Source organism: Artemia sp. Qi Xiang Cuo, chromosome 1 (assembly GCF_049724085.1).
Source record: "Artemia sp. Qi Xiang Cuo chromosome 1, ASM4972408v1, whole genome shotgun sequence".
In the NCBI taxonomy this organism is placed as follows: domain Eukaryota; kingdom Metazoa; phylum Arthropoda; class Branchiopoda; order Anostraca; family Artemiidae; genus Artemia; species Artemia sp. Qi Xiang Cuo.
In genome coordinates this window covers 97,159,029-97,185,825 of record NC_142794.1, presented here as the reverse complement: position 1 = coordinate 97,185,825, position 26,797 = coordinate 97,159,029, and the positions used below count along the sequence as shown (strand labels likewise).

The 26,797-nt window shown below is 37.4% G+C and overlaps 1 protein-coding gene across 1 annotated transcript in view; it reads right to left on the bottom strand.

The window, feature by feature from the left end:
- LOC148956969 (uncharacterized) overlaps window positions 1-26,797 on the bottom strand; it is a 104,835-nt gene that overhangs the window by 12,629 nt on the left and 65,409 nt on the right. The window contains exon 3 of the mRNA XM_089097042.1: window positions 12,605-12,741. Within this exon, the coding sequence (XP_088953168.1) occupies window positions 12,605-12,741 (137 nt within the window). The remainder of the gene's footprint in view (window positions 1-12,604; window positions 12,742-26,797) is intronic.

The following is a 26,797-nucleotide window of genomic DNA, read 5'->3' as shown; positions in this document are numbered from 1 at the left end:
GTGTAGGCAAAGTACTTGTTTCAATAAATTTGATTTAAGGCACAGTAAATTTTACTTCTTTTCTAAGTGATCCTTGACTTTCTGTGGTTCAAAAATTCTTTTTTTGTTGCTCCATAGAATTAATTATCTATGGAGTTCGTGCTATTGAGGAGAAAAATTAACTAAATCTCCACAATATATTTTATGAAAAAGCTGCAATAAAAATTGGGCTATAAAATTAGTATGTTTAAAGTTTAAAAATTGAAAAATTTAGTAATCATTGTGTTTTTTTCTAGTTAATGAGCTTATGGAAAGAAGGGAGCTTGAGAACCTGAGAGACCACTATGTCTGCCTAAAGAAAAAAAGGGAGATATACTATTGGATCTGGTGCTAGTATAAGCTTAAGGCCAGAAGACCAAAATTTTGTAAAAAGAATGAACTTACTTTTTGAACATATAATTGAAAAAAAAAAAAAAAAAGGTAAAGGATGCGGCACTAGACCCTTAAGGTCCAAACCGGCGGTGCTGATCTCCGTTTCGTGGCCCTTCAGCCAGGAAGTGCAATGGGGGGCTAGGGGCCAGCCAACCTATGCTTTCGCAAACCCTTCCTGTTTTACCTTCCCCAGATTTCTCCAGGTAACCATTTAGAGCTGGGTTGACTCTGGCTAAGCTTACAGGGTCACACCACTGACCCGCGTCCCAAACTAAGAAACTGACCACACCAGGGATCGAACCCGAATTCACGGATTCTCAGCCCAGCGCGCGTCCACTTAGCCAGAACGGCTTTCAAATATAATTGAAAGGAACCATAAGACGAAAGGGAACACTGTTCAAGATGAGAATATATCAGTGGACATTTATTCAGAGTGTGCAGGGGGTGCCCACAATATAACTATGCTGAAGTGAATGATGCTGATCTTATTACCCTTAGTGAAGAAATTCTCATTAACAATCAAACAGATATCCAAAGTTCCCAAGCTTCTAGTAGGCAACAAATCTATGCATCAACAAGCCAAAATAAAACTCATAATAGAACAAAGACAGGGTCTAGAGATCAAACAGACCTGAAGGAACAGCAAGCAATTGAAAAAAAAAAGAAGCAATGAACAGCATGATCTGCAGTGGTACTTTCTACAATCACTGTTATCTCATCTGAATAAAGAACCGGATGACTCAAAATTAGAGTTGCAGATGGAGATCATGAAGGCAATTAAAAAATACTTTAATCATTCAGTGTATTTTTAGTTTTATAGACGAACTTAATAAAGCTTTTTTTCTCTATTTAAGGTAAGTATTAAATTATATGAAAAAAATGTCCTTTAGGTCTAAAAAAATAAATATTTCAGCAATTTGAATAACTAAGAATAATAACACTAGTACCGGAGTAAAAACATAATATAAGAAAATACTTTTGACATTTCTATGGCTTTGTTTTGAAATGTAGTAACTGGTTCTAGATTTCTTTGAAAAAAAATCTAATAGCTATAATTAGGTGTCTTAATTCTATGGGATATGGTGAAAAACAATGTAAAGAGACGCTTTTTAACATAAAGCCATCAAAAATGTGTAAGAAGACATGCCTGCCAGGAAACTGAAACTAAAGAAAAAAATAAACAGATTTAGAGAAATTTGGAAACTGCCATGCACTGTCCTTTCCCTGTGCCAGTGTTCACTTCAAGAGGTTAAAAAAAAAGCCTGAAGCCCCTCTAAAATGGCATCAGATCAAAATGAAAAGTATACTGATGGAGTTAGTATGGTCAAAAACCTAGAATAAGGAAATCACAGCCCCCTTCCTTACACAACAAGAGAAGCCACTTTTTTGCATGGGTAGCGCTAAAAATTGACGTTGCAGTGTGAAGGGAAGACTTTCGATGTGAAGGAACATAAACGTAAGACCCGTAAGATGAAACGTAACAACCTTAGGACTAAACGTAACGTAAAGTCTTACGTTTTCAATGTGAAGGAATCTTAATACCGATGAAATTTAAATAATCCAAGTTTATAATGAACTATTTCTTGGCTGCTATTAGTCTTCTTGTTTTTCAAGTAAATGGATTTTCATCCTTGTTCAAGTCAAGGAACTTCAAGTTTTTTCTTATGTGTAAAAATGGGGGCATGTTCTTACCACATGGATGGACTTCAAGGATGGTATTTTGAAATAGATGGATCAAATGGTATTTTGAAATAGATGGATGAAATACATGTGGAACTTCATGACTCGGTAAAAGATTTTTTTTCACGCGCATAAGTAGACTGATATCTAAGAACTCACTGAATGTATAAAATATTTCATTAGTAGAGGACAGGGCTTCGCACTGAGTGCTTTCAAAACAAAATTAATTGCCAACTTTCATCCGTAACAGAATATTGGAGTGTACCATATTCTCTTGAGATGGATGCTGTCAAAGGGTTTCAAAGTCACAAAAACCCATCGAACCCTCTAATTTGACCCAAAAATCAATGGACACTTTTGTCAAGAAACGATCGAAATTGAAAACAGAGGTTGAAATAGAAGTCTTAAAACTCATTTTGGACTTAGTTTCTGTAAAATGTGCGAGAGTCTGTGCAATCGCAAACGTTGTGAGCTTGTAACCAATTCGAAAGAATGCACATGAATTATTCCTGATCCAAATTCCATATCGTTCACGACTATAGACTTGAATATGGTCCTTTTAAGTAGTAAAAATATATGTAGTTTTAAATAAAAATACTGAAACAAGATGTGCAATCTTAGAAATTTCAAAGAAATTAATGTTGGAATCTTACGAATTATGTAGGTTCCAATGGTCGGGAGAGGATAAATTCAAGTTTATTGTGGGGACCTGAATTCACTCTTGTTAAAAGAAAGAACAAAAAATTTATTAGATGGTTGGTTGGAGGTGAATAGCTTAACTCTCGAATGGACTATACCAGCTGGGACAAATCCATTTATCAAGAGTTGGTGAAACATCTTCCACCAAATAATATTTTGTATTTAAAATCTGAAACGGGATGTGACTTAATTTCCCATGGTGTGCTTGCTGGTCCGAAGGTATACTGTGTGCAAATACACCAAGAGGGAATAGAAATGTTTGCAATGGGATACCTACACGTTATGTAAAAAAAACAATTTCAATATGAGTGTTTATAGAAACTTTTTGAAAAGTATTCTACTTCTAAGAGCGAAAGTCATAGCCATTCGCTCTTTGAAATTTAAAAATTACACAGTTAGCGTGAAGAAATGCCATGTTGGCTATATATTGAATAAAGTCTATGTATGTGAGGACTACCTAAAGTTGCTACCTCATGGTCTATACTTTATTTTGGACTGACATGAACGTGCCAAATTTAGACAATATCACGATCTGGACAAACTAAAGTCTGAACAGTTTTCTCCGAAATAGTGGTGGTGTGGGGTCAGGGGACTAATCTGTTTTAAAAATCCTAAGTTTCTCTGTGGTGGGTGGGGGTTCTTGTTTATTAGTGTATCGTATGCTGCTTGATCAGTGTTTGGTGTCCACGGGCAGGGTTATTCTGTTTTTATATGTATTTTAAAGAAAAATCACGTTATGTTTATCTTTTCTTCAAGTAAATGAAAAACTCAAAGAGTAAATTTTAAAAGCTTCTCCTCCACGCCCACTGTTGTACCAGGGGTGGTGCGGTCTTTAGCTGCAAATGTCGTCACTGTGCCCTCCGGTGGGCCTTAAGGGATTAAAATAATGTTCTGTATGTAGTGTATTTTTTTGTCGTTTTATTTGTAAGTGCATTTTTTGTAAAGTTCACTCCTCGTATTTTTTAATTATATATTTTTAAGGTTTTAGTTTAAAACGTAAGTAAAAAACATGCTTTATTCTATTTTGTTGTTTTGGCTGTTGGACATGGTAGTAGGACTGAAAAAAAAATAATTTAAATAGACAGATGCATTTTACAGTTAGTTGTATTTTGACATTGAGCGTAGTAATACGGACAAATTTTAATCTCTATTCAGATCATTTATTCGCGGATCATCAATGTCTGGCAATACGACACTTTTAACGACAATAATTAAAAATCGTAATCAGATATTTTTTGTTAATCCACAAAATAATCTACTATTACAATAGCATATGGAAGGAGTCCCATGATAAAGTAAAGACTGTTGCACCAGACATAAATATCATACAAGGACTTGATGTGTTTAGCACTGTTAAATCTAACTCTTGGTTGATTCATGATGATTTAACTGAATCCATTGAACAATGGTCCCAGGAAATGGTATAACTATTCCCTGTGCGTTCTCACCACAAGAACAATTTCCGTAAAACTTGTCAACCACATTTCGTTTCATCAGAGCAAATACACGGGGACACTTGCTTTGAATTGCACTTATTATATCATCTAAAGGGTTGTTCGTGATTCATGTTCTCTCATAACTTTAAACAAAAAATACATACCCGTGCTCAAAAATGTTGACTTTGGGCATACAATCAGGCTATAAATAAACCCTATGGTTTCATTCTATTGGATTTCAATCAGAGCACATCTGAAGATTTCCGTATAGTCACCGATATTTTTGACAGTGAAATTACCATATATCTCCTGGTTAACAATAAAAAAGGTTAGTTGACATCACGACACTGAAGAAACTATATTAAAATAGAAATTGGTTTTCCGTCCTAGGCAATTCAAAACCTTAACATAGGAAAGCCAAAGTCAAGCATGGTGTTGATAAAGAATTCATTAGTGTCATACCGGAACTCTATTTAAATTTAACTGAAGGCAATGTTCAATTGCCAAAAGTAGTTCAGCAACAGAAAAAGCAACATTGCTCAAATGTACGTGTCCTAGCAGCAATAAAAAACAACGGAAAAGGTTTAAAAATCAAATGAAAGTGTCTTCTGCAAGCGGGCAGTAGCTCTTTTACCCTTTTACTGCCGATAATTGCAGGACTTGTAAACGGTTTTCTTTAATTGTTCAAAAAACTGCTAAACCCTACAAATTGACTCCAATGGAGCTCACCCTTTTACCAATGAAATGCTTTGAGGACAATTGTAGTAAATTTATCAACGCTGAGAATATTGCCGATAATACAAAAAATCCTTTTATTTCAAAATGCACTTTGACGAGTGGATAAACATAAACCATAACGCGTGAGATCTGGCAGAGTAAGCATCATTGACAAAAAGAAAACTTCTCAAGATTCTGGAATGTCACTAGCCATTCACAAAAAACAACACCATAAGAAGAAGAAGATTCATTGTTGACCAAAGTCTTGTCTTGTGTTGTGGACCTATTGCCTCAATCATACCGTGATCGATGTAAAAGACTGTTAACCAATCCTATGGAAAGTGAACACATTCAAATTTATGATAAAAGGAATCAGATTATAATTCACGAGAACACTTACAATCCAGTTTGTTTGATATCGGATTTGGTTACAAATAGTAGAAGACTTGTGTCATTTGACAGTCATCTCTATAAGTCTTTTAAACTCATCAAGCTTTTCTCAAAGTTTTATTGTTAATAACCAAATTATAAAAAGTTTAATAGAACGTCGTATTCAAACATCAAATGAAGAAGAACATTTTAAATCACTCTCGGAAAATACTATTACACCTAGCGCTAGTAGAAGCAATGACACTATAAATAATTTAATGACAACAGTGGTGGGACGCAAGTGAAGGCGTCTTGATATCAAATTATCTCCATCATTATCACTCACTAGTAATAAAAAAGGTTGCGGACACTTCAATACATGTTTGCATTCCAAACAGTTCAAGTATTGAAACGTGTTTATGAGAATTTTGGTGAAGTAGGAACTATAAGTTCCCCCACCACACTTGCACTAGTCACCGGAGTTCAAAAGGATCTACAAAGAGAGTCTCTACAGAATTAAACGAGTTATACTCTATGTCGTAATCATAGTGTTCGTGGTAATCCTCATCGTAAAACTAAAGCTTGTTTCCTATTGCAAAAAATACAAGCAGATCTTTTGTCTCTAGATGAGGTTCAAAGGCAAAACAATAGACCGTACAAATATATTTCACTTGCAATCAGTGTCTTTCGTCGCTATGCCTAAGCCATTCCATTGCAGACAAAGAGAGGTGAGGAAGTTGCTGAAGCTTTAGAGACTATTCTTGAGCGATGTTGTTATAGAAAAATTCAAACAAAACGGGGTAGTGAATTTGTTAATCCACAATTAGAAAAGGAATTGCCCAAATATAATACAATACTCAATCATAGTCATAGTCCAATAGAGGTTGTATTGGATGACCGATGAATATGAAAGATGACCGATGAATATGACCGATGAATTAAAATATACTGGATCTTTTATGCATGATCAACTTAAAATCATACAATTTTAAAATCAACGTTCCCATTGCTCTCTATTCAACGTTAATCCTCTGGAAGTTTACTGAGGAGGCAACGATGCACTTAATAGTTTTCTTAGACAATATTCCAATGAAAGTGAAGTAGAAAGGAAATTCACTGTTGGTGATAAAGTTCGAATTAATCGAACTACTAATTCTTCTGAAAAAGAGAATTACTTACGGTTAACTGAACCTTTTAAAGTGTCAAAATTCCTAGACACTAAACCTGTCACGTCTACGAGATAATAAAGATGAAGGGATTCTCTGTGGTTTTTCTGACTATGAACTTCAAAGGGTTAAAAATATTAGTGAAATCTATCAGACTGAAAAGATATTAAAGAGTAACATCCACATGGGCAAGAGACAGTTACATGATCGTTATCTAGAACACAACTCTGATTTTGATTCCTGGGTAACAGTTGAAGACTCCCACAATGTCCAATGATTTCTATGTAACATTCTTACCCAATTTCTCTGACCTTCTGTATAATAATTTGAATAAGACAACTGAATTTTGGACAAAAATCTCTCCCGCGACCAAATTTGAGGAAAAATGTGAAGTTTCTCAGGTCAATTTTATTCTCAATAATACATATGATATACTGGGAAAAACTCGTGCATATGACATAAAAAGTTATTCCCCATGATTGACTGATCCTTACCAATGAATGGATAGAATAACTTAACTCCGGTGAATTATCTTTTGCTACTATATCACACACAAAATTTGCTGTATTTGCTAGTGTGAATGATTTTTGTCGTGTAATCAATAGATGAGTCTTCACTCGTAAGAATGGTGTCTTCCAGTTTAACTATTCAATGGATTAGGACAAGATTTACATTAGCTCCCCTATTAACAATGAGAAAAATATTCTCAATGAGAATCTGAGAGATGTTTGGGGTCTTAAACAAAATGTAATCAATAGTAGAAGTGCAGGTAGAAGCAGTAGAATAGATCATGTTATTTCTGAAGACTATGTACCAGGTATAAATATCGGATAGTTGTATATTTGTTTACGGTTCATTCGTTGAAACACAGAGAGTTGGCAATAGCAACTTTCTCCTCCTACGTGTTCTTGAACGAAAAACCAGTCAAGACCATACTCAGCACTACAATATAAAGCCTCTCAAATACACACCATAAACACCTAAAAAAACAAGAAATTAAGTTGTTAGATCAAAAAGAAATTCTTCTCCTAGACAAGTGTGAGAAATGACGTATCTACCCCACAAGGAATCCTACCCCTCTATCACCTCAAGTTTAAACCTTTTCAATACAGATAATGTCAATGTGAGTGTAAAATATGATTACTATGTACAACTCTACCCACCATAGCCGCTCTTTGAAAATTTGAATTTTTAAATTTTTTCCAAAGAAGACTATTTTGCGGATTTGTCTTCCAAGTTACAGATTTGTATGTAACAATAAAAAAAACTAACATTAAAATGTCAAATTCTCTCAATGGATTGTTCCATAAAAAGGGTTTTCCACAATTTGTTTAGATAAACTAGTGTCAACATAAATAGAACGTTGGTGAGCACTAGCAAGAATCTATCAAACAATACGAGCACCATACAATTCATGTTGATAAATCCAAAGTCTGATAAGAAACAAAGAGGCTCATCTTACGGATATGAATTTTAAACACACAATGAATGAGCAAATATATTTAGAGAGGTGACAACTAGTAAATTAAATTTGGCTGCGAAAATAAATCAATGAGATATTTAATATACCCTAATAGCCCTAATTTCATCAATGAGATATTTAATATACCCTAATAGCCCTAATAGCCCTAATATACCCTAATTTATTTTGCGAAAGGTAGTTGCTGATGCATCTGATGCAACTGTCTCTCTCACCTCGGCAATACTTCATGTACGGAAATAGCAAGTTATGAGCTCTGTTGCTTTGGCAATTGAAAAATTGAGAGCTAGTGGAAATAATATCAAACTGCTTCTTATACGATCATCAATCATCGACATATTACTACAAGATCACGCAGCTACACCGACTTTTCATGTATTATTGGTGTAATCTCTTCAAAACTTGCTTTGGCATTAGTAAAAAGTGCTAGTGCCGAAGGATCATGGACAAGCTCCCCACACAAATTGACACAAAAATTTACCTCAGAATAACCGATTAAAAAAGTTCATTTGCATCTTTTATCAAGTTATGACGTCTTGGATACCAAACAATATAGGACGAAAAATTTTCCCAAAGTGGTAGCATATCTAGATCTTTGTTCAAGCCAAAAAGTGTCATCCAGGCGATGAGGCTTGACCCTCCGTCCCTAGGCAGCATAGGAAATCCACTAGCACACCTCAAAGCGGTAAAGGGGTGTAAACATCACTGAGCTCCACGCCGAACAAGGTGATGGCCAACGCGCTTCGGGTGACCGCAAGACTGAGGACCTTGTGGTGTACCTTATACCCAAGAAACGCTCAATGATGATGACAAATATGATGTTGAAAAGTTTGGCTACGGCATCCCCGGTATTATGCAATGCGACAAGAATGGCGCTCTCGTCGAAAAGTATGCTAGCTACCGTTCTATCAAGAAGACAAGGCCTGGATATCGGCTGCTGGAACCTGTGCTCGATTTTACACAAGCTTTTGTAGTTGATGAATTTTATCTTTATCACCTTGATATTCTGTGCGTTTCTGAGACGAGACTAAATGGACGTAACATCTTGATCCTTGAATCCTCGGCTGGGAAGGCGGTCTCTGTTTATAACTCGGGACCATTAGATGGATCTGGCCGAGCAGGAGTAGGTGTCCTGTTGTCCCACAAAGCAGCTACTGGGTTCCTCCAATAGAACCCTTTGTCCTAAAAAATTACACGTATCAGATTTAAGGGCACGCACAAGATCTGATACCACATAGAGTTTACGCCCGACTCAAAGATATTGCTTAATAGAGACAAGATCAATTAGACAACGACCTGCAGTCAATAATCATTAAGATCCCCTAGAAATATATCCTCATCATTGGAAGCGACTTTAATGCCAGAATCGGCGGAAAGCTGCATAACTCGGAACATGTGATCGGCAAGCACGGCCTTGGAGACAGGTGCACAAATGGAAACAGGCTTTTGCGGTTCGCAATGCAGAACAATATCGCTGTGGCTAACACCTGGTTTGGGCACAAGCCGTGTCATACGTATACATGGGAAGGCCGCAATGGAAGAGTAAAGGCCCAAATAGATTATCTCCTTGTATCCCGACGATTGAAATCCATGGTGTTGGACTCGAGAGTGCACAGAGGTGCTGACACGGGATCGAAAAATGGATCTGACCACTTCTTGCTGAAGACAAGGCTAAAGTACAACTTAGCTCAAGGAAGACTACTATGCCGAACCAGAAAATAGACGTGTCGAAGCTGAAAGTAGATGAGTACCGCGGAGCATTTGTCCTTGAACTCTCAAAGTGGTTCGCTGTCCTTCAAGATCATACCGAGCAGGCAATCCCGACTGATCAGTGCCCCAAGATAAATATTGAGAAGAAATGGAGCAAATTCAAGGACCACATCAATGAAACTGCCTCAAACATACTTGGGTTTGTCAAGCGTAAAACCAAGAAATGGATCTCAGAAAAGACAGTCCAACTCTCTGCTAAGAAAAAAGAAATGACCAACAAGAAGTCCCCCACATACAAAGTACTACGACAAGAATGTCACAAATCAGTAAGAGCTGACAAAAAAGCTTACTGGTCTAATATTGCCAGTCATATAGAAAGAGCCGCATCACGGAACGATACACGAAAACTCTATCAGTTACTTGGAAAATGCACTGGGAAGAAAATACAAACTACCATCCCCTCGCTTAAGGCGAAGGACGGGAAAATAATCATAAGCAGCGAGGAACGTATCGAAAGATGGCGAGTTCATTTCAAATAGCTATTGAGACCAGGAGACAATAGTAATCGAAAGCAACCACTTAAAGAACCGCAGAACCCCCCGCACAACCAGGATTATAAAAATGTAGATACGGACCCACCCTCCAGGGATGAAGTAATTAAGGTGATCCAAGTTTTGAAAAACCTTAAAAGACCAGGAATAGATGTGATTCTTGCCGATTTACTGAGAGCTCTCCCCGAGGCGGTGGTGGATGAACTTCATAGCGTGATAACCGAAGGCTGGGACAATGAATACATCCCAAATGACTGGAAGACCTCAATAATTGTCCATATCTTCAAAAAAGGAGACCGAATGGACTGCAAAAACTACCGAGGTATATCCCTTATCCCCATTGCTGCCAAGCTGTTCGCAGTTATACTTCTAAATAGATTCAGAGACACCAGAAACAGCCGAACGCGACCCGACCAAGCAGGATTCAGGCCAGGTATGGGTTGCTATGACCAGATTTTTAGCCTGCGACAGATCCTTCAACACCGGTTTAAACCCCAGCAGGAAACAATCCAAATCTTCATAGACTTCATTACCGCGTTTGATTCGGTCTATCGTGATGCAATATGGGAGGCAATGAGAGAGGACGTTGTGCCTGAGAAGATCATCAATATGCTCAAGGCATAGTATGCTGGAACAAAGGCCCGGGTAAGAGTCGATGGCGATCATTCAGATCTGGTCCTGATCGAGGAAGGTGTGCGTCAAGGCTGTGTCCTTTCACCGACTTTGTTCAACTTCGTCATCGATTGGATCCTCAGGGTCCTGGACAATTATAAAGGCGTTGCAGTGAGCCTGACCTTCTCCGTCACAGATCTTGACTATGCTGACGATGTGGACATGCTTGCTGAATCGTTGCAGAAGCCCAGGGTATGATAAATGGCGTGGCAGTCAAGGCACTTCCGACTGGTTTCCAAATAAGCCTACCAAAAACAAAATCCATGGGAACAGATAGGATGGATGAAACCCCTGTGAGCCTAAATGGTAATCAGATAAAGGACGTCCAGTCGTTCAAATAACTCGGATCGATGGTAAACCCTGCTGGCGAATCTTCAGAAGAAATCCAGAGCCGCATATCGTCAGCCTGGAGTGTCTTCCTTCAATTACGGAAGTATCTCTGGAAGCGGAGTGAAAAACCGCTACGCACAAAGCTCCAAGTGTATGAAGCTATGGTTCTTTCTGTCCTCCTTTATGGATGTGAAACGTGGTCACTTAAAGCAGCCGAAGCGTTGAGCTTGAATATATTCAACCATAAATGCCTGCGCTATATCCTGGGTATCCGCCTCTCAGATAATATCTCGAATGAAGAAGTAAGGAGAAGATGTGAGGATCGTCCACTTGTCTCTGACATTGTTAAGCATAAGAAACTGAGATGATTAGGCCACACAGTGCACAGACAAGATGACCATACAAGCAAAAAATGCCTCAAATGTCTACCACTACCTACTTGGAAGAAGAGGACAGGAAGCCAAAAGAAGACGTGGCTAGCAACAGTTAAGTCTGATCTGGAGCCAATCGGAGGATTCCAAAAATACGGCCGTCGCTGGGATTACCAGTGGCTGGAAATGGTGGAGCCAGCCACCCTCGAGCGAAACCTATGGAAGGAGACATGTCGTCATCTGCTGGGTGCCACGATGAGTCTGGATGCGGCTTGAACGTGCAACAAGTACAAGTAGTAAGTATCATTATTTTACATGTCTACATCAATAAAATCCAAACTTTATTCATAAATAAAATTTAATATTTGAGTGGAAGAAGCACTGTGGAAGCAAATGTCCGGCGATTGCATCGCCCAACATTTTTGCCTACAACTCATTTGTAAGAAACTACACTGAATGGGCAAGGTAATCGACAAGCCCGATTAGCTGAGAAGTTGGAGCATTACATGTCTGATCTCAAGGTAGTTTTAGGCCGAATAGCTGAGTTCCAATCTCGATCATATTTCTAATTTCGAGATCATGGAAGCGTTAGGCATTAGTTTGTTAGCTAAAAAGTAAAATAAAAAGAATAAAATCCTTTTTGGATAAAAGTTGTCAAAAAAAGTTGGCAGAAAAAACTGAAACTATGGTCTTTTAAGCGTACAAATATATAATAAATTTGGCTAAAGGGAGGGTATTCGTTTTTTACGGGTATTTCTAAAGTTTTGGTTTGGCTAAGTCTACCCTGTTTTGTTTCACTTCTGAAGGGCCGAGTTAAAACTTCCAATGACATTTTTCTTACAGCAGGGAGAGGGAGGAGGAGCAAACCGACTTAAAATTTCACTCTGATAGTGTGAAAACGTTTTTTTCTCGATCCCCACAAAAAAGTGCGTTACTATTTCCTTTTTGTATGCCTAATGGCCTACATGCTTCTCTGAAATTTGAATATAAATTGAAAAATGAACAAACTTACCGCACAATCTTCATTTGAACAAGTCATTACAGTTTGCTGTTCATGCAGAAGGACACACAAATAGGGCTCCCAGGACACATCATTTCCTTTTTTTGTACGAGTTTGATTTGAACTCTCGCGCTTACAGGACGCATTATCTAAACAAGATAAATAATTAGATTGGATGTGAACAAATTTGACAAGAAAGATGATCTAGACTGGTTATTCAATTGTTTCCCTTCGCTAATTTTTTTTTTGTCACAGGAGTTTTTGTCCAACTAGCTAAGCTCTGGGTTGCCGCTCGGTGAGATAAAAATCAATAGATTCTTGAAAAAAAATCACTAAATCAGAACATAAATCACTAGATTATTGACCACAAATCACTAGAATTATAATACTCTGCCACTGTAATTAATAATTATTTTGTTTCTTTACCATATTCTATACAGGCACACCTACAGGAAAAGGGTAAAATTACCCCATAATGTGGAAAAATACCTTTAGTTTGATGTTTTGTTTTTTCTCAAGCAAAACAAACCTTGAAATTTTGAGAAATACCTTTTTGCATCTTTATGCGGAGAATGGAACAAAATCCTTGCTTCCTCCCTGTTCCCGAATTGGTACCCTTGGATTGCACTCCGATCACTGAAAATTGGTTATCGCTGATCTAATCGAAATATTCACTTTTTTGTTTTAATTTTTTTTTCCTTGTCGATCCAAAACTCCAGTTTTTTCCACTTTACTGAAAAAATATAAATGTTTTTACTTTTATAACTTTAATGAATCAAAGAATATTAACATTTTGATTACTAAATATCAGTATATGTATATTAAACTGACAATGCATATTCATTGGTATTTTTTCAGTAAAGTGAAAATTTTGTTCTGGCCTTGGGAAGGCATAGGGGTTTTGCGCCCAACTTTTGGTAATTTCTGCTCGTTTTGAGTTTGACTCGGTTATTCATTGTAGTTTCTGTTCGTTTTGGGTTTCACTTATTTATCGATGATGATTTGTGGTAGTTTCACGCTTGGTAGATTATTTGATTTTATTTTTGCTCATTTTTTGTTTAATGGAGTTCTTTACTTTTCTTTGAAAAACTCATTTCGTGGAAAACTTTTTTTTTATTAATATCTGTTATTTTTCTATGCACATAGTCTTTTCAGGGAGGAAGAAATCATTATATTAATTCTTTTCTTTATTTCAGAATTTATAGTCTAGTTTAATGTATGTACCCCGGAGAATGCTTATTCGCAATTTTTAGTTATTTACACCATTTTAAAAATCTGGACAAAAATAGTACTGTTTAATTTAGTTTCATACCTACTCTAGTTCACCTGAAACGGAAAAGTTGATACCATTCGCAAAAGAATCTATTTACTTTCTTTGATAGCTTGTATACACTTACGCTATTTTGATTTGGTTAAATTTCAAGAACACATGTAGCCTCAAAAGTTTGAACATAGTACCCTCAGTCGTTCTTGGGATATTGCTGAGATGCCTTATTGGGTATTAACATTAACACAGTGCATTTTGATTTCTTGTTAGGGGAATATTTAATTTTTAAACGTAATGGGCAATTGGGAGGGTGGGCATGGGAGAGTGGGGGTGGAAAGGGGATTAGTTGCCCTCCAATCACTTTCTACTATTAAAAAGGGCATAAGCCCTTTATATTTTCAATCGAATGAGCCCTTTTCGAAGTTCCCACGACAACTACTTCGATACGAAGTGCCCTGGTCTAAATAACAACAACAACAACAAAAAATATCACCGGTCACTTTTGACCATTAAGAGAGGTACTAGCCCATTGAATTTCCAATCAAATAAGCTCATTTTCAAGTTTCTATGACAAAAATTTCAATAAAAACCTTATATGCCCCCAGGGCATAACTTATAACCCTTACCCTGGGGGTTGTGGGTGAGTGTCCTTCTCAAAACCATATTTTCTGTCTGGAAATCAACTACGCTGACCAAAATGGATATCTAAAAATTTTTATTGGATGTGTTTGGGAGAATGATGGGCGTGGGGGGCGGCTAGTTGCCCTCCAATTATTTTCGACTACTAAAAAGGGCACTAGCCCTTTTAAGTTCCAATCAAATGAGCTTTTTTTGAAGTTTCTACGACAATGCATTCTATAAAAACCCTATATATCCCCAGGGTATAGCTTAAAACCATTGTCACGAAGATTTTGGGTGAGTGCCCTTCTCAGACATATGTTTACTATCTGAAAATCAACTACACTGAAAAAAATGGCTTTCTCAAAACTTTGGTATGATGTCTTCGGGCAAATGGTGGGAGGGGGGGGGGGGCTAGTTGCCCTCCAATCACTTTCGACAATTAAAAAGGGCACTAGCCCTTTCAATTTCCAATCGAATGAGCCCGTTTTGAAGTTTCTACGACAACGCCTTCTATAAAAACCTTATATGCCCCAGGGCATAACTTAAAACCTTTGCCCTGAGGGTTGTGGGGGAGTTTCCTCCTCAAAAACATATTTTCTATCTAGAAATTAACTACGCTGAACAAAATAGCTATCTCAAAATTTTGATTGGATGTGTTTGGGGGAATGATGGATGTGGGAGGGGGGTTAGTTGCTCTCCAATCACTTTTGACTATTAAAAAGGGTACTAACCCTTCAAATTCTCAATCAAATTAGCCTGTTGAAGTTTCTACGACAACGCCTTCTATAAAAACCTTATATGCCCCCAGGGCATAACTTAATACCCTTGCCCTGTGAGTTGTGGGGGAGTGTCCTCCTCAAAAACATAGTTTCTATCTGGAAATCAACTACGCTGAACAAAATTTTTATCTCAAAATTTTGATTGGATGTGTTTGGGGGAATGATGGGCGTGGGGGGGGGGGGGGCCAGTTGCCCTCCAATCACTTTCGTCTATTAAAAAGGGCACTAGAACTCTTAATTTCAAATTGAATGAGCCCCTTTTGAAGTTTCTAAGACGATCCGTTCCATATAAAGTGTCCTGCTCTAAAGGAAAAAAATAATACATAGTACATTATGCCAACATCGTTCGTATATTCCCTCAGGGCATAACTTAAATCCCTTGCTCCGAGAGTTGTGGGGGAGTATCCTCCTCAAAAACATATTTTATATCTGAAAATCAACTACGCTGAACAAAATGGCTATCTCAAAATTTTGATTGTATGTGTTTGGGGGACTGAGGGGCGTAGGGGGGGGGTGCTAGTTGCCCTCCAATCACTTTCGACTATTAAAAGGGCACTAGCCCCTCTAATTTCCAATCGAATGAGCCCTTTTCGAAGTTTCTACGACAACTCCTTCGATACGAAGTGCGCGGCTGAAGAAAAAAAAACACATTGTGCCCACATCGTTCTTTACTTAGGCAGCGCTAGCGCGCTGCCTATGATTTAGTTCTGAAAAAGAAGGAAAAGTTTTTTTTGTAGTCACAATATCGTTATGTGAGTAAATTCTCTTGTTCTCTGTGGTTTAATATTATTGAAAGTCTAACTGTTCAATTCAGCTTTTGTTTGAAAATTCAAAATTTAAACTATACGGTACTTAATAATCAAGTGACTAATAACTCTACTAATGATAGTTTATTACAGCACTCAGCCGCCTGCAGCCAATAAAGCTCATTTCACACTGCGTCCGATTTTGTTTCCTGCTATTCGGGATAAAATTGTGAGCTAGAACGGTAATGAGAACACAAATACCCTATTTCTAATCAGTATTTTTATAGTAAAATTAAAAAAACAAAACAATTTTGACCTTGAAGTAAGGAGCAATATTAAAACTTTGAGCAAACAGAAATTGTTCCAAATATAAGGGAGACTTCCCGTTCCACAACCTTCGCTCTTTACGCTTAAGTTATTTAAACTACTTCTCATTCAAAATCAACGGCCCTTGTGTTTGAGCAGTCTTTCTTAAAGAATTTTGACAGTAAGTCGAATTTTAGCGTAATGAACAAAGGTTTAGGAAGGGACAGAACCCCTCATATAAGGATTGTTTGATGTCGCCATTACCTCATACGTTGGTACATCTATTAACAAAAGCTTACTCCAGTTTTGCTATACAAAGACGGGGTTAATACACCACAAATATCTACGAAAAATGTTTCTACAACGATCTAATTCCTCACAATGCTAAATCAGATCAGTTTCTGTTTTGTGATACACAGGGTTGAACGAATATACACTATCCAAGGTTATTTCTTTGGATTTTTATTCTGTGTATTAAAATCTGTTTATTTAGTAGAAAAAGAAAATGATTTTAAAGTTTTATTTATATATGAGCCTGGTGTTAGGTTTGTCAGGTAATTATTTGTATTTTAAGGGTTTAGGTGTGGTGAATTCAGCATTTATGGTATAGTATAATACCTTTTCACAAGGTTATAATGTATAAGGTCATAATACCTTGGCCGTACAGACCGTAATTACATAAGGTCATAACGCCTAGGGCATATAGGCTATCATTAAATACGATCATAACGCCTAGGGTGTACCACAGTTTATATAATTATCCAGTAAGTTTATCGCAGATCATTTCTGGTCTTCATTCTCGGTACGAACAAAAAGCTCCTCCCACTTCTTTCTGCATTAGCGGGTTAGTCTGTTTCCGATTGTTTCCAACAAAGTGCATTATTCGTAATAGCGGGTTTCCACTTGTTTCTGATTAGATCACAGTCTGACTTGTCTACCCGTGAAAAGATCTGATTCCGCTTATGTTTCTATCTGCAAAAACGTTCTCTGGAGCACTCGCACCTTGGTCCGGGTGAGATAGGGAAAGATCATACTGGATAATTATATAAACTGTGGGGTGTACAGACCGTCATTAAATAAGGTCGTAACTCCTATAGCGTTGGCCTATAGGTCTGTTCTGGCAAGAGGTAAGTTTTTCTTGATATTGCAACTGAGATCAGTCCTAGCGTCTAATTATAAATATTTTGTGGTTGGATAAAATTATATATTTATAATGTTGAAATAAATTAAATTGTATTTTTTGAAATATATTCTAATTGTTTAAATGTGTTTTAAAAAATAAATAAAATAAAGTAAAAATAAATATGGTATATTTGAATTGATAAAATATGAAATCCCAACAAAACGATGGAACATCCCTTTCCGAGCCTGCCTTTACCTCGACCACTGAAGGGGGTTAGAACGCCTTAACAACAGCCTAAGAGGCTGAGAAGATACACATGATGGCAATTCTGAGAATGAGGACAACAATTCTTTGTACTTGGGTGACGGACAGTCGATGGTAGACACCGATCCCAGAGCAGATGACAAGATTTCTTTGGCAGAGTCGCTTGACCTTGCATACGAAGCACTGGGTGACACCATTTGCCCCAGTCCTACTGTTACTGTCCAACAGCATCGCTCGGTGGCAGAACTAGTTTTACCTTTCTCCTCAATGCTGAAAATTTCGTCAAGCAGCGCTCGGAAGAACTGCAACAACAAAGAATAAGTCATTCTCAGAGCGTAGTCCTTTCTTTGACCCTCTCGGCATCCCTGGCTGAGTGAGAGCTTATAAATGTTACGACGTACCTTTGGCTTTACAGGCGCAACGCATGAACCCAGAGTTCAGTTTGTTGTCACCAACCAGACAAGTAGAGGACAGAAATTTCATATCGGTCGACAGAAAGTAATTCTTGGCCTTAGAGTCTTCCAATCGAGTGGCTCTGAGCGTGCTGTCAAACAGTGACCTCATATCATAAAAATGTCAATGGCAGAGAACGTCTCTCCTGACACTATCTCAAAACTGATGATGCTCTTTGAATCTATCAATATATGTCAGCAACTCTTTCAAATATTATTTTATATTCATAAGAAGGGATAATGTCTAGAAATGAATCCCAGTCTTGGCTAAAAACGAATTAAGGTCATCATCCCTGGAAAGTGAGTTCCTCTTTTCCGCCAACTTTAAGGACCTGAATGATAGAACGAGACGATGCAGGGTTAAAAGTAGGCATTTTTCCAACCCTCCTTCAACAGCTCAGTATAAGCGGCAAGTAAAGAGAGAATTTGAACTGCACCAAGCCCAACGAGATCGTAGCCCAATTCACAGGCATTCACAAGAGCATTGGAAATAAATAAGGTTCGCCTTCAGAAACCAAATCCATCAGTTCAAGGTGCTCCCTATTGGGCTAGCATCAATTCCAGCCAATTTCTGCCTAGTGATTGGTGTCATCTACAGTTATTGCCATCTTCAAGCCATCCAACTGCATGCTTACATACATGACTGGCTTATACACAACTACTAGAATTCGGTAGTACAGAGCAACGCAAGGACCATGATAATTCTCCTGCACAGACTTGGGTTCATGCTCAGTGAGAAATCAGAATTGTAACCTATGTGACGGATCATATTTTTCTGGCTCCTGATAGACATGGAGGTAAAGAAGGTGTACCTAATCCTGGAAAAGATTCAGAACTTGGTTCATGCAATCATGGCAACTCTAGAAAAATTGCATACCTCAATAAGGAAATTGATGAAGCTGACTGGACTCATCAATGCAGAATCAAGAGCAATTCCTTTTAACAGACTACGTCTCAGTAAATGACAATTACTAATGCTCCGGCTGTGGAAAAGGTCTTGGAACAACATACACTTGAACATCCCAATTACGATAGAGTTGAAAGAGGCATTTTCACCCTGGCTGAACAAAGATTGGCTGGGTCAAGGCCTTCCTCTCAAACCTCCTATTGGTTCCAAAACAATTTTCACCGACAGCTCAACCTACGCGTGGGGTAGCTATCTGGAGAACCCACATCGAGACACTTCGGGGACTTGGTCTCCAGAAGAAAATTCTCTTCATATAAATTGCCTTTAGCTGAGAGCCGTAGCCATGACAATCAAAACCTTTGCGGAGGAGCTAAGAAACGAGGTAGTCATGGTTGCGACGGACAACACGACAGTAGTTAATCACATAAATAAAGAGGGTGGAACCTATTCTTTCTCCCTAGAAGAGGAATCCGTAAGACTCTTTGAGATGACGATGGCCCTGAACGTTCAGTTGAGGGCAAGACACATCGCCAGGTCACTCTATCGAGTAGCCGACATACTTTCACGAGAAGCAAAAAGCCTGCCCACGGAAAGGAGCCTCAGCGAGAGTGTCTTCAGAGCCCTGTCAAAAGAGTACCAATTGCCAGAAATCAATTTATTTGCAACTCGATAGAAACGGAGGATCAACATGCATTTCTCACTAGTTCCAGATTCTCTTGTGATTGGCACAGCTACCCTATATTGGCACAATTATATATATATATATATATATATATATATATATATATATATATATATATATATATATATATATATATATATATATATATATATATATATATATATATATATATATATATATATATATATATATATATATATATATATATATATATATATATATATAGATATATGTATATATATATATATATATGTATATATATATATATATATATATATATATATATATATATATATATATATATATATATATATATATATATATATATATATATATATATATATATATATATAGCAATATGTAATATGACGAGGAATCGTTTTAAGATTTTAAGATTATTTTAAGTGACATTTGTATAAAGATAAATGAATATATCGGCTGTATACCTAAGACCCAGCTTTAGCAGAATAAATATATATAAAATTAAACTTACAATAAATATGAACAATTTTTCTACTTGTCTAAATGAAGTCACCACAATTGGCGGTTGCAAAAACCAATCAAACATTTCTCGCTTCAGAATTTTAAAAAGAAAAGCAAATTTTACAATTGAAATTGTAAAAAAAAAAATCTCGAAAACAGATAGTGGAAACAAATCAAATTTGGCGACATATACCGTCACTCTATGCGTCACTCTAAGTCTAAGCTTCCGCGTTTTCACAAATATAATCTTTCACACAACCAGTCCTTTCACACTAGGCTGACAGAACAATCTTCAAAACACTTAGTATCGTCGTCTAGGTAAATAATTAAATATTTTTAATAAGACAGTAGAACAAAAAAAAAACAAAAAAAAAAAACAACAAACTTTAAATAATAAAAATCCAATTATCATCAAAATCGTCTAGGTATTTGCCCTGATCCCAAAAGTTCTGGAGAAAGTTCGAAAGTCTGTGAACTGCCAAATAATGGTAATTGCTCCGAGATGGCCTCGCTAAGCTTGGTACATGAATCTTCTCAACCTGCTAATCGACTTGCCTATACCCCTCGGAGATCAGGCAGATCTCCTCCAGCAGGGCTGACTTCGCCAACAAACAGTAAGAAATCTAAATTTACACGGCTGGAAGATATCGTGCGTGACTCGAAAAGAGGGGATTTTCTAAGGAATCAGCCCATGCAATTCCCCGACACCGGCAATAATCTACCATTGAATTTTCCAATGAAAAGGGGCAAGTGTTTGTGGGCTGGTGTACTGAAAGGAAGATTAATCGTCTCGAATCCAGTACTAAGACAGTTTCAGAATTCATGATATATCTAAAAACTGATCGAAACCTTGCGCCATCAACAACAGAGGGTTAAAAGGCAGCGATATGGGGAACGCTACCTATAGCTACAGGAACAAATATCAGTAAAGATACTTGTTCGACGAAAGTGATACAGAATTCTTGGCACGAATCACCGCGGATATAATACGATATTCCTGCCTGGGATCTATGCCTTGTTCTAAACAAATTAAGAGCTTCACGATTTCTTGACTTTCGGAATATCAATATGAAAGATCTTACTCTTAACACGGCGATCATTACTACCATCGCATCTGCTCATCGAATAAGTGAAAATCATGCCTTGTCATTCAGCGCAGTACAATTTTCGAATAATTTAGTAACGCTCAGGTTTCTCCCTTCATCTAGACGCAAAAACGTGAAGCCTCATGAGATACCTTCTCCTTTCCTTCTGCCCGCTCTAGATTTAGATCCAGCTTTGTGCCTAGTGAAGATATTATCGACCTACTCACAGCGAATGGCTATTGTGGCGGTTTCCTTTTTCTTCCTTTTTCTAAAACACCACCACGAGAGGTGGCAGCTCGAACCATTTTTTCTTGGATAAAACTAGCCCTAGCTATGGCATGTGATACAGCAAAAGAAAACCGTAGAAAAGGGAAAGCACAATACAAAAGATCTATGGCGGAGTCATGGGCGCTATCAAAATCAGCACCACTTTCTGATATAATGAGTGCTGCTGGCTGGTCTGCGGAGACTACTCTCAGACAACACCACTTTCATGAAATAGAAGATCAAATCAGTGCTGTATACTCCGTTGAGGTTCAGACAGTTATATAGTTTATGCATTAATATATTTCAGTTTGAAAATAAAATGTTATGTTTGTTGATTCATGAACCCACCACGAAATCGGTTGGAATCTAAGATTTTTTTAATAGATGTGCCAACGTATGAGGTAATGGGGAAGCCAAAACCAAACTTTCGAATGACAGTTCAATTTGTCTAGCCGATATTTGCCTTATAAGTTGGTACATAGAATGCCTCCCCCCTCTGTGCTCGTAGAGAGGTATGAAATTATAAGGGTTTTAGTTGAAAACAAAAACTGATCTGATTTAGCCACGTGAGAGGAATCAGATTGTTATAGAAAAATTTCGCAAGAATTTGTCGTGTCTTAACCCTATCTTTGTATTGCAAAACCAGAGAAAGCTTTTCTAATAGATATACCAACGGGTGAGGTAAGTATCGGCTGGCCAAACTGAACTTTCATATGAAAATTCGGCATTTATGTTCCTTTTAACACTTGATGTTCCTCCTCATTCTCAATTGAAAAAAACTTTATTTAAAATTTAATTTCTGACCATGTTGAAAATCGTGCCAGGAAAACCCTTGCCTCCCCCTACGTAAAATTTACCCCCGACTGACAATTCACCCTACAGAAAATCTCCCTGAGACAATTCTTCCCAAAAGATGTCTCTTTATTTCTAAATAGCAATTGCTGTATGTAAGCAATGGGTAAATTAGATTACTTACAGCCCTTTCCGCAGGGACTGTGGGAAATTATGTCACCCCCAGAGGTATAGTTACCGTGCCTTTTAACTATGCTGATTCAAATGGTTATCTCGAAAGTTCAACCAGTGTCTTTGGGGGTTAAAGGACGTGGGAGGGGGCCTAGCTACCCTCCAATCTTTTTGATCACTTATAACGGGCACTAGAACTTTTTACTGTCGTTTGAATGAGGTCCCTCTCGATCTTCTTGGACCATTGATTAACATAACCACCCTTGGAAAAAAACAACAACAACAAATGGGCACTAGAACTTTTTACCTTCGTTCGAATGAGGTCTTTCTCGATCTTCTAGGACCATTGATTAACATAACCACCCTTGGGAAAAAAACAACAACAACAAATAAACACTCTTCCGAGATCTTTCTGCTGGAAACAATAACAAAATTGACATTTTTGTAGATATGAGCTTAGAACCTCTACAGTAGTGCTCTCTGATATATTGAATTTGATGGTGTGATTTTTGTTTAGAAATTGTTTGGCTCTTTTGGAGGGTTGTTGTCTCGCTATTTCAAAAACAACCCTAATTTTCTCAGGCTCATAGCTTTTGATAGGTGACATTAAATTTAATACATTTTATATATTTGGAATAAGCATAAAAAAAAAAAATATTTTTCATGCGTCAATTGTCTTCAAGATTCCATTTTCAGAGTTTCAATTAAAATGAGGCTGAGTCACTCCTTGCTTACACCCTCTAAATTCTTCTAAAGCCTCCGAAAGCAGAATATAATTTGTACTTTACTGAAAAAAAATTCATTTGAATTTACTGAAAAAAATCTGCATTGTCAGTTTAATATACATATGCTGATATTTATTCCTTAAAATCTTAATAGATTTTTGATATCTAAAAGTTATAAAAGTTAAAACATTTAAAGGAATTTTTTTTCATTAAACTTCAAATTATATTCTGGCTTTTAGAAAGCTTTGGGCTTAGAACCCTACTCATATTAATTTCTGCTCGTTTTGAGTTTGACTCTTATTGATTTTAATTTGTGTTTGTTTTGGGTTTCATTTATTTATTGATACTGATTTGTGGTAGTTGTATTCTTGGAAGATTAATTGATTCTACTTTTGCTCATTTTGGTTTAATGGAGTTCTTTATTTTTTTTTTTAATTAATTTTGTTGACATTTTTTTTTAATTAATTTCTGTTCGTTTTATATTGACATAGTTTTTTTCAGGGAGAAAGACTGAGCCTCTTCTAAAGTTAAATAACCATCCCTACCATAAAAACCTTAAATACCCCCTGGGCATAGCTTACAACCCTTGCCCCTAATTTCTGGGTATTGTTTCAACCCCAAGGGCCCCGTTAAATTATATTTAGGCCATTTTGAATACAATAGAATATAATAGCTATCTCAAAATTCCTATTAGGTACATTTTGGGATAATACGACGTGCATGTGTGTGTGGGGGGGGGGGGAGGGGGAGAGTAGCTGCCCTCTGATCACTTTAACGCTTAAAAAAACAATAGAGTGTCAGATTAACAATCCAATGAACCCCCTCCGAAGTTTGTATGACTATACTTTCTATAAAAACCTTATATGTCCTCAAGGCATAACTTACAACCCTTCTCCTGAGGGCTGGGGGTTTTGTTATCCTCAAAGATATAATTTCCAGACCACTTTGATACGCTGAACAAAATGGCTATCTCAAAATTTTGATTGGAAGTGTTTGGGGAAATTTTGGGCGAGGGGGGGATTTGCCCTTTGATCACTTTCTACTAATAAAAAAGGCACTAGTCTTCTCAATTTTAAATCAAATGAACCCTTTTTGAAACTTCAACGACTAAACCTTCTATAAGACCTTATATGCCTCAAGGGCATAAATTAAACCCTTGTCCTGAGGGCTATGGGGGGAGTCGTTGAAGATTGTCATCCTCAAAGAAATAATTTCCAGACCATTCAACAACGTTGAACAAAATGGCCAAATCAAAACGTTGATTAGAAATGTTTGGGATTCTCTCTCCGAATACTTTTGACTATTAAAAGGGGCAATAACCCTTTCAATTTCCAATCGAATGATGCCTTTTAGAAATTTTTACGATAACGCTTTCTATAAAAATATTATATGCCCCCAGGGCATAACTTACAACCCTAGCCCTGAGGGCTGTGAGGGGTTGTCATCCTCAAAGATATAATTTCCAGAACTTTCAACTACGTTCAACAAAATGTATATCTCAAAATTTTTATTGGATGTGTTTTGGGAATAGTGGGCGTGAGAGGGGGAATAGTTGTCCTTCAATCACTTTCGACTATTAAAAAGGGCACTAGCCCTCTCAATTTTCAACTGAATGAGCCCCTTTTGAAGTTTCTACGACAACACTATCTATACAAACCTTATATGCCCCAAGGGCATAACTTACAACCCTTGCTCTGAGGGCTGTGGGGGGTTGTCATCCTCATAACATAATTTCTAGAAATGTTGACTACGTTGAACAAAATGGCTATCTCAAAATTTTGATTGTATGTGTTTGGGGAAATGGTGAGCTTGAGAAGCGGTTAGTTCCCCACTAATCATTTTCAACTATTAAAAAGGGCACAAGCAATTTCAATTTCCAATCGAATGAGCCCTTTTTGAAGTTTGTACGACAACACTTTCTATAAATACCTTATATCCCCCTGGCCATAACTTACAACCCTTGCCCTGAGAGGTATGAAGAGGGGGGGGTTGTCATCCTCATAGATCTAATTTCCAGAACTTTTAACTACGTTCAACAAAATGGCTATCTCAAAATTTTGATTGGATGTGTCTTGGGAAAGGTTTGGCGTGAGAGGGGGTTAGTTACCCTTCAATCACTTTTGACTATTAAAAAAGGCACTAGCCTACGCTTTCTATAAAAAATATTATATGCCCCCAGGGCATAACTTACAACCTTAGCCCTGAGGGCTGTGGGGGGGTTGTCATCCTCAAAGATCTAATTTCCAGAACTTTCAACTACGTTCAACAAAATGTATTTCTCAAAATATTGATTGGATGTGTTTGGGGAAAGAGTGGGCGTGAGAGGGGGAATAGTTACCCTTGAATCACTTTCGACTGTTAAAAAGTGCACTAGCCCTCTCAATTTCTAATTGAATGAACCCTTTTTGAAGTTTCTACAACATCGGTTTCTATAAAAAAAAAACCTTATATGCCGCCAGGGAATAACTTACAACCCTTGCCATGAGGGCTGTGGGGGGTTGTCATCCTCAAAAACATAAAATATAATGTTTGGGGAAATGGTGAGCGTGAGAGGTGGTTAGTTGCCCTGTAATCATTTTCAACTATTAAAAACGGCAATAGCTATTTCAATTTCCAATCGAATGAGCCCTTTTTTAAGTTTCTACAACAACGCTTTCCATAAAAACCTTATATCCCCCAGGGCATAACTTACAACCCTTGCGCTGAGGACTATGGAGGGGGGGGGGTTGTCATTCTCAGACCTAATTTCCAAAACTATCAACTACATTAAGCAAAATGGCAACCTAAAAATTGCGATTGGATGCGTTTGGGGAAAAGGCGGGCGTAAGAGGGGGGTTAGTTGCCCTCCAATCACTTTTGACTATTAAAAAAGGCACTAGCTTTTTGAATTTCCAATCGAATGAGCCCTTTTTCAAGTCTCTACGACAAAGTTTTCGATAGAAACCTTGTCATGCCCCCAGGGCATAATTTATAACCCTTGCCCTGAAGACTATGGGGGGAGTGTCCTGCTCAAAGAATTAATTTCCAGATTCGTCAAGCACGTTGAACAAAATAGCTATCTTAATATTTTGATTGGATATGTTTTGGGAAATGATGGGCTTGGAAGGGGCATTAGTTGCCTTCCAATCACTTTCGACTATTAAAAAGAGAACTAACCATTTCAATTTCCAATCGAAAGAGCCCTTTTTGAAGTTTCTGCGACAACACTATCTATAAAAACCTTATATGCCCCAGGGTATAAATTACAACCCTTGCCCTGAGGGCTGTGTGTGTGGGGGGGGGGGGACATCCTCAAAAACCTAATTTTCAGAACTTTTAAGTACGTTGATCAAAATTTTGATTGGATGGGCTTGGGGAAAAGGTGGGCGTGAGAGGGGGTTTAGTTGCCATCCAATCACTTTCGACCAATAAAAAGGGCACTAGCCCTTTGAATTTCTAATCGAATAAGCCCTTTTTCAAGCTTCTTTGACAAAGCTTTCAATAAAACCTTATATGCCACCCAGGGTATAACTTACAACCTTAGCCATGAGGGCTC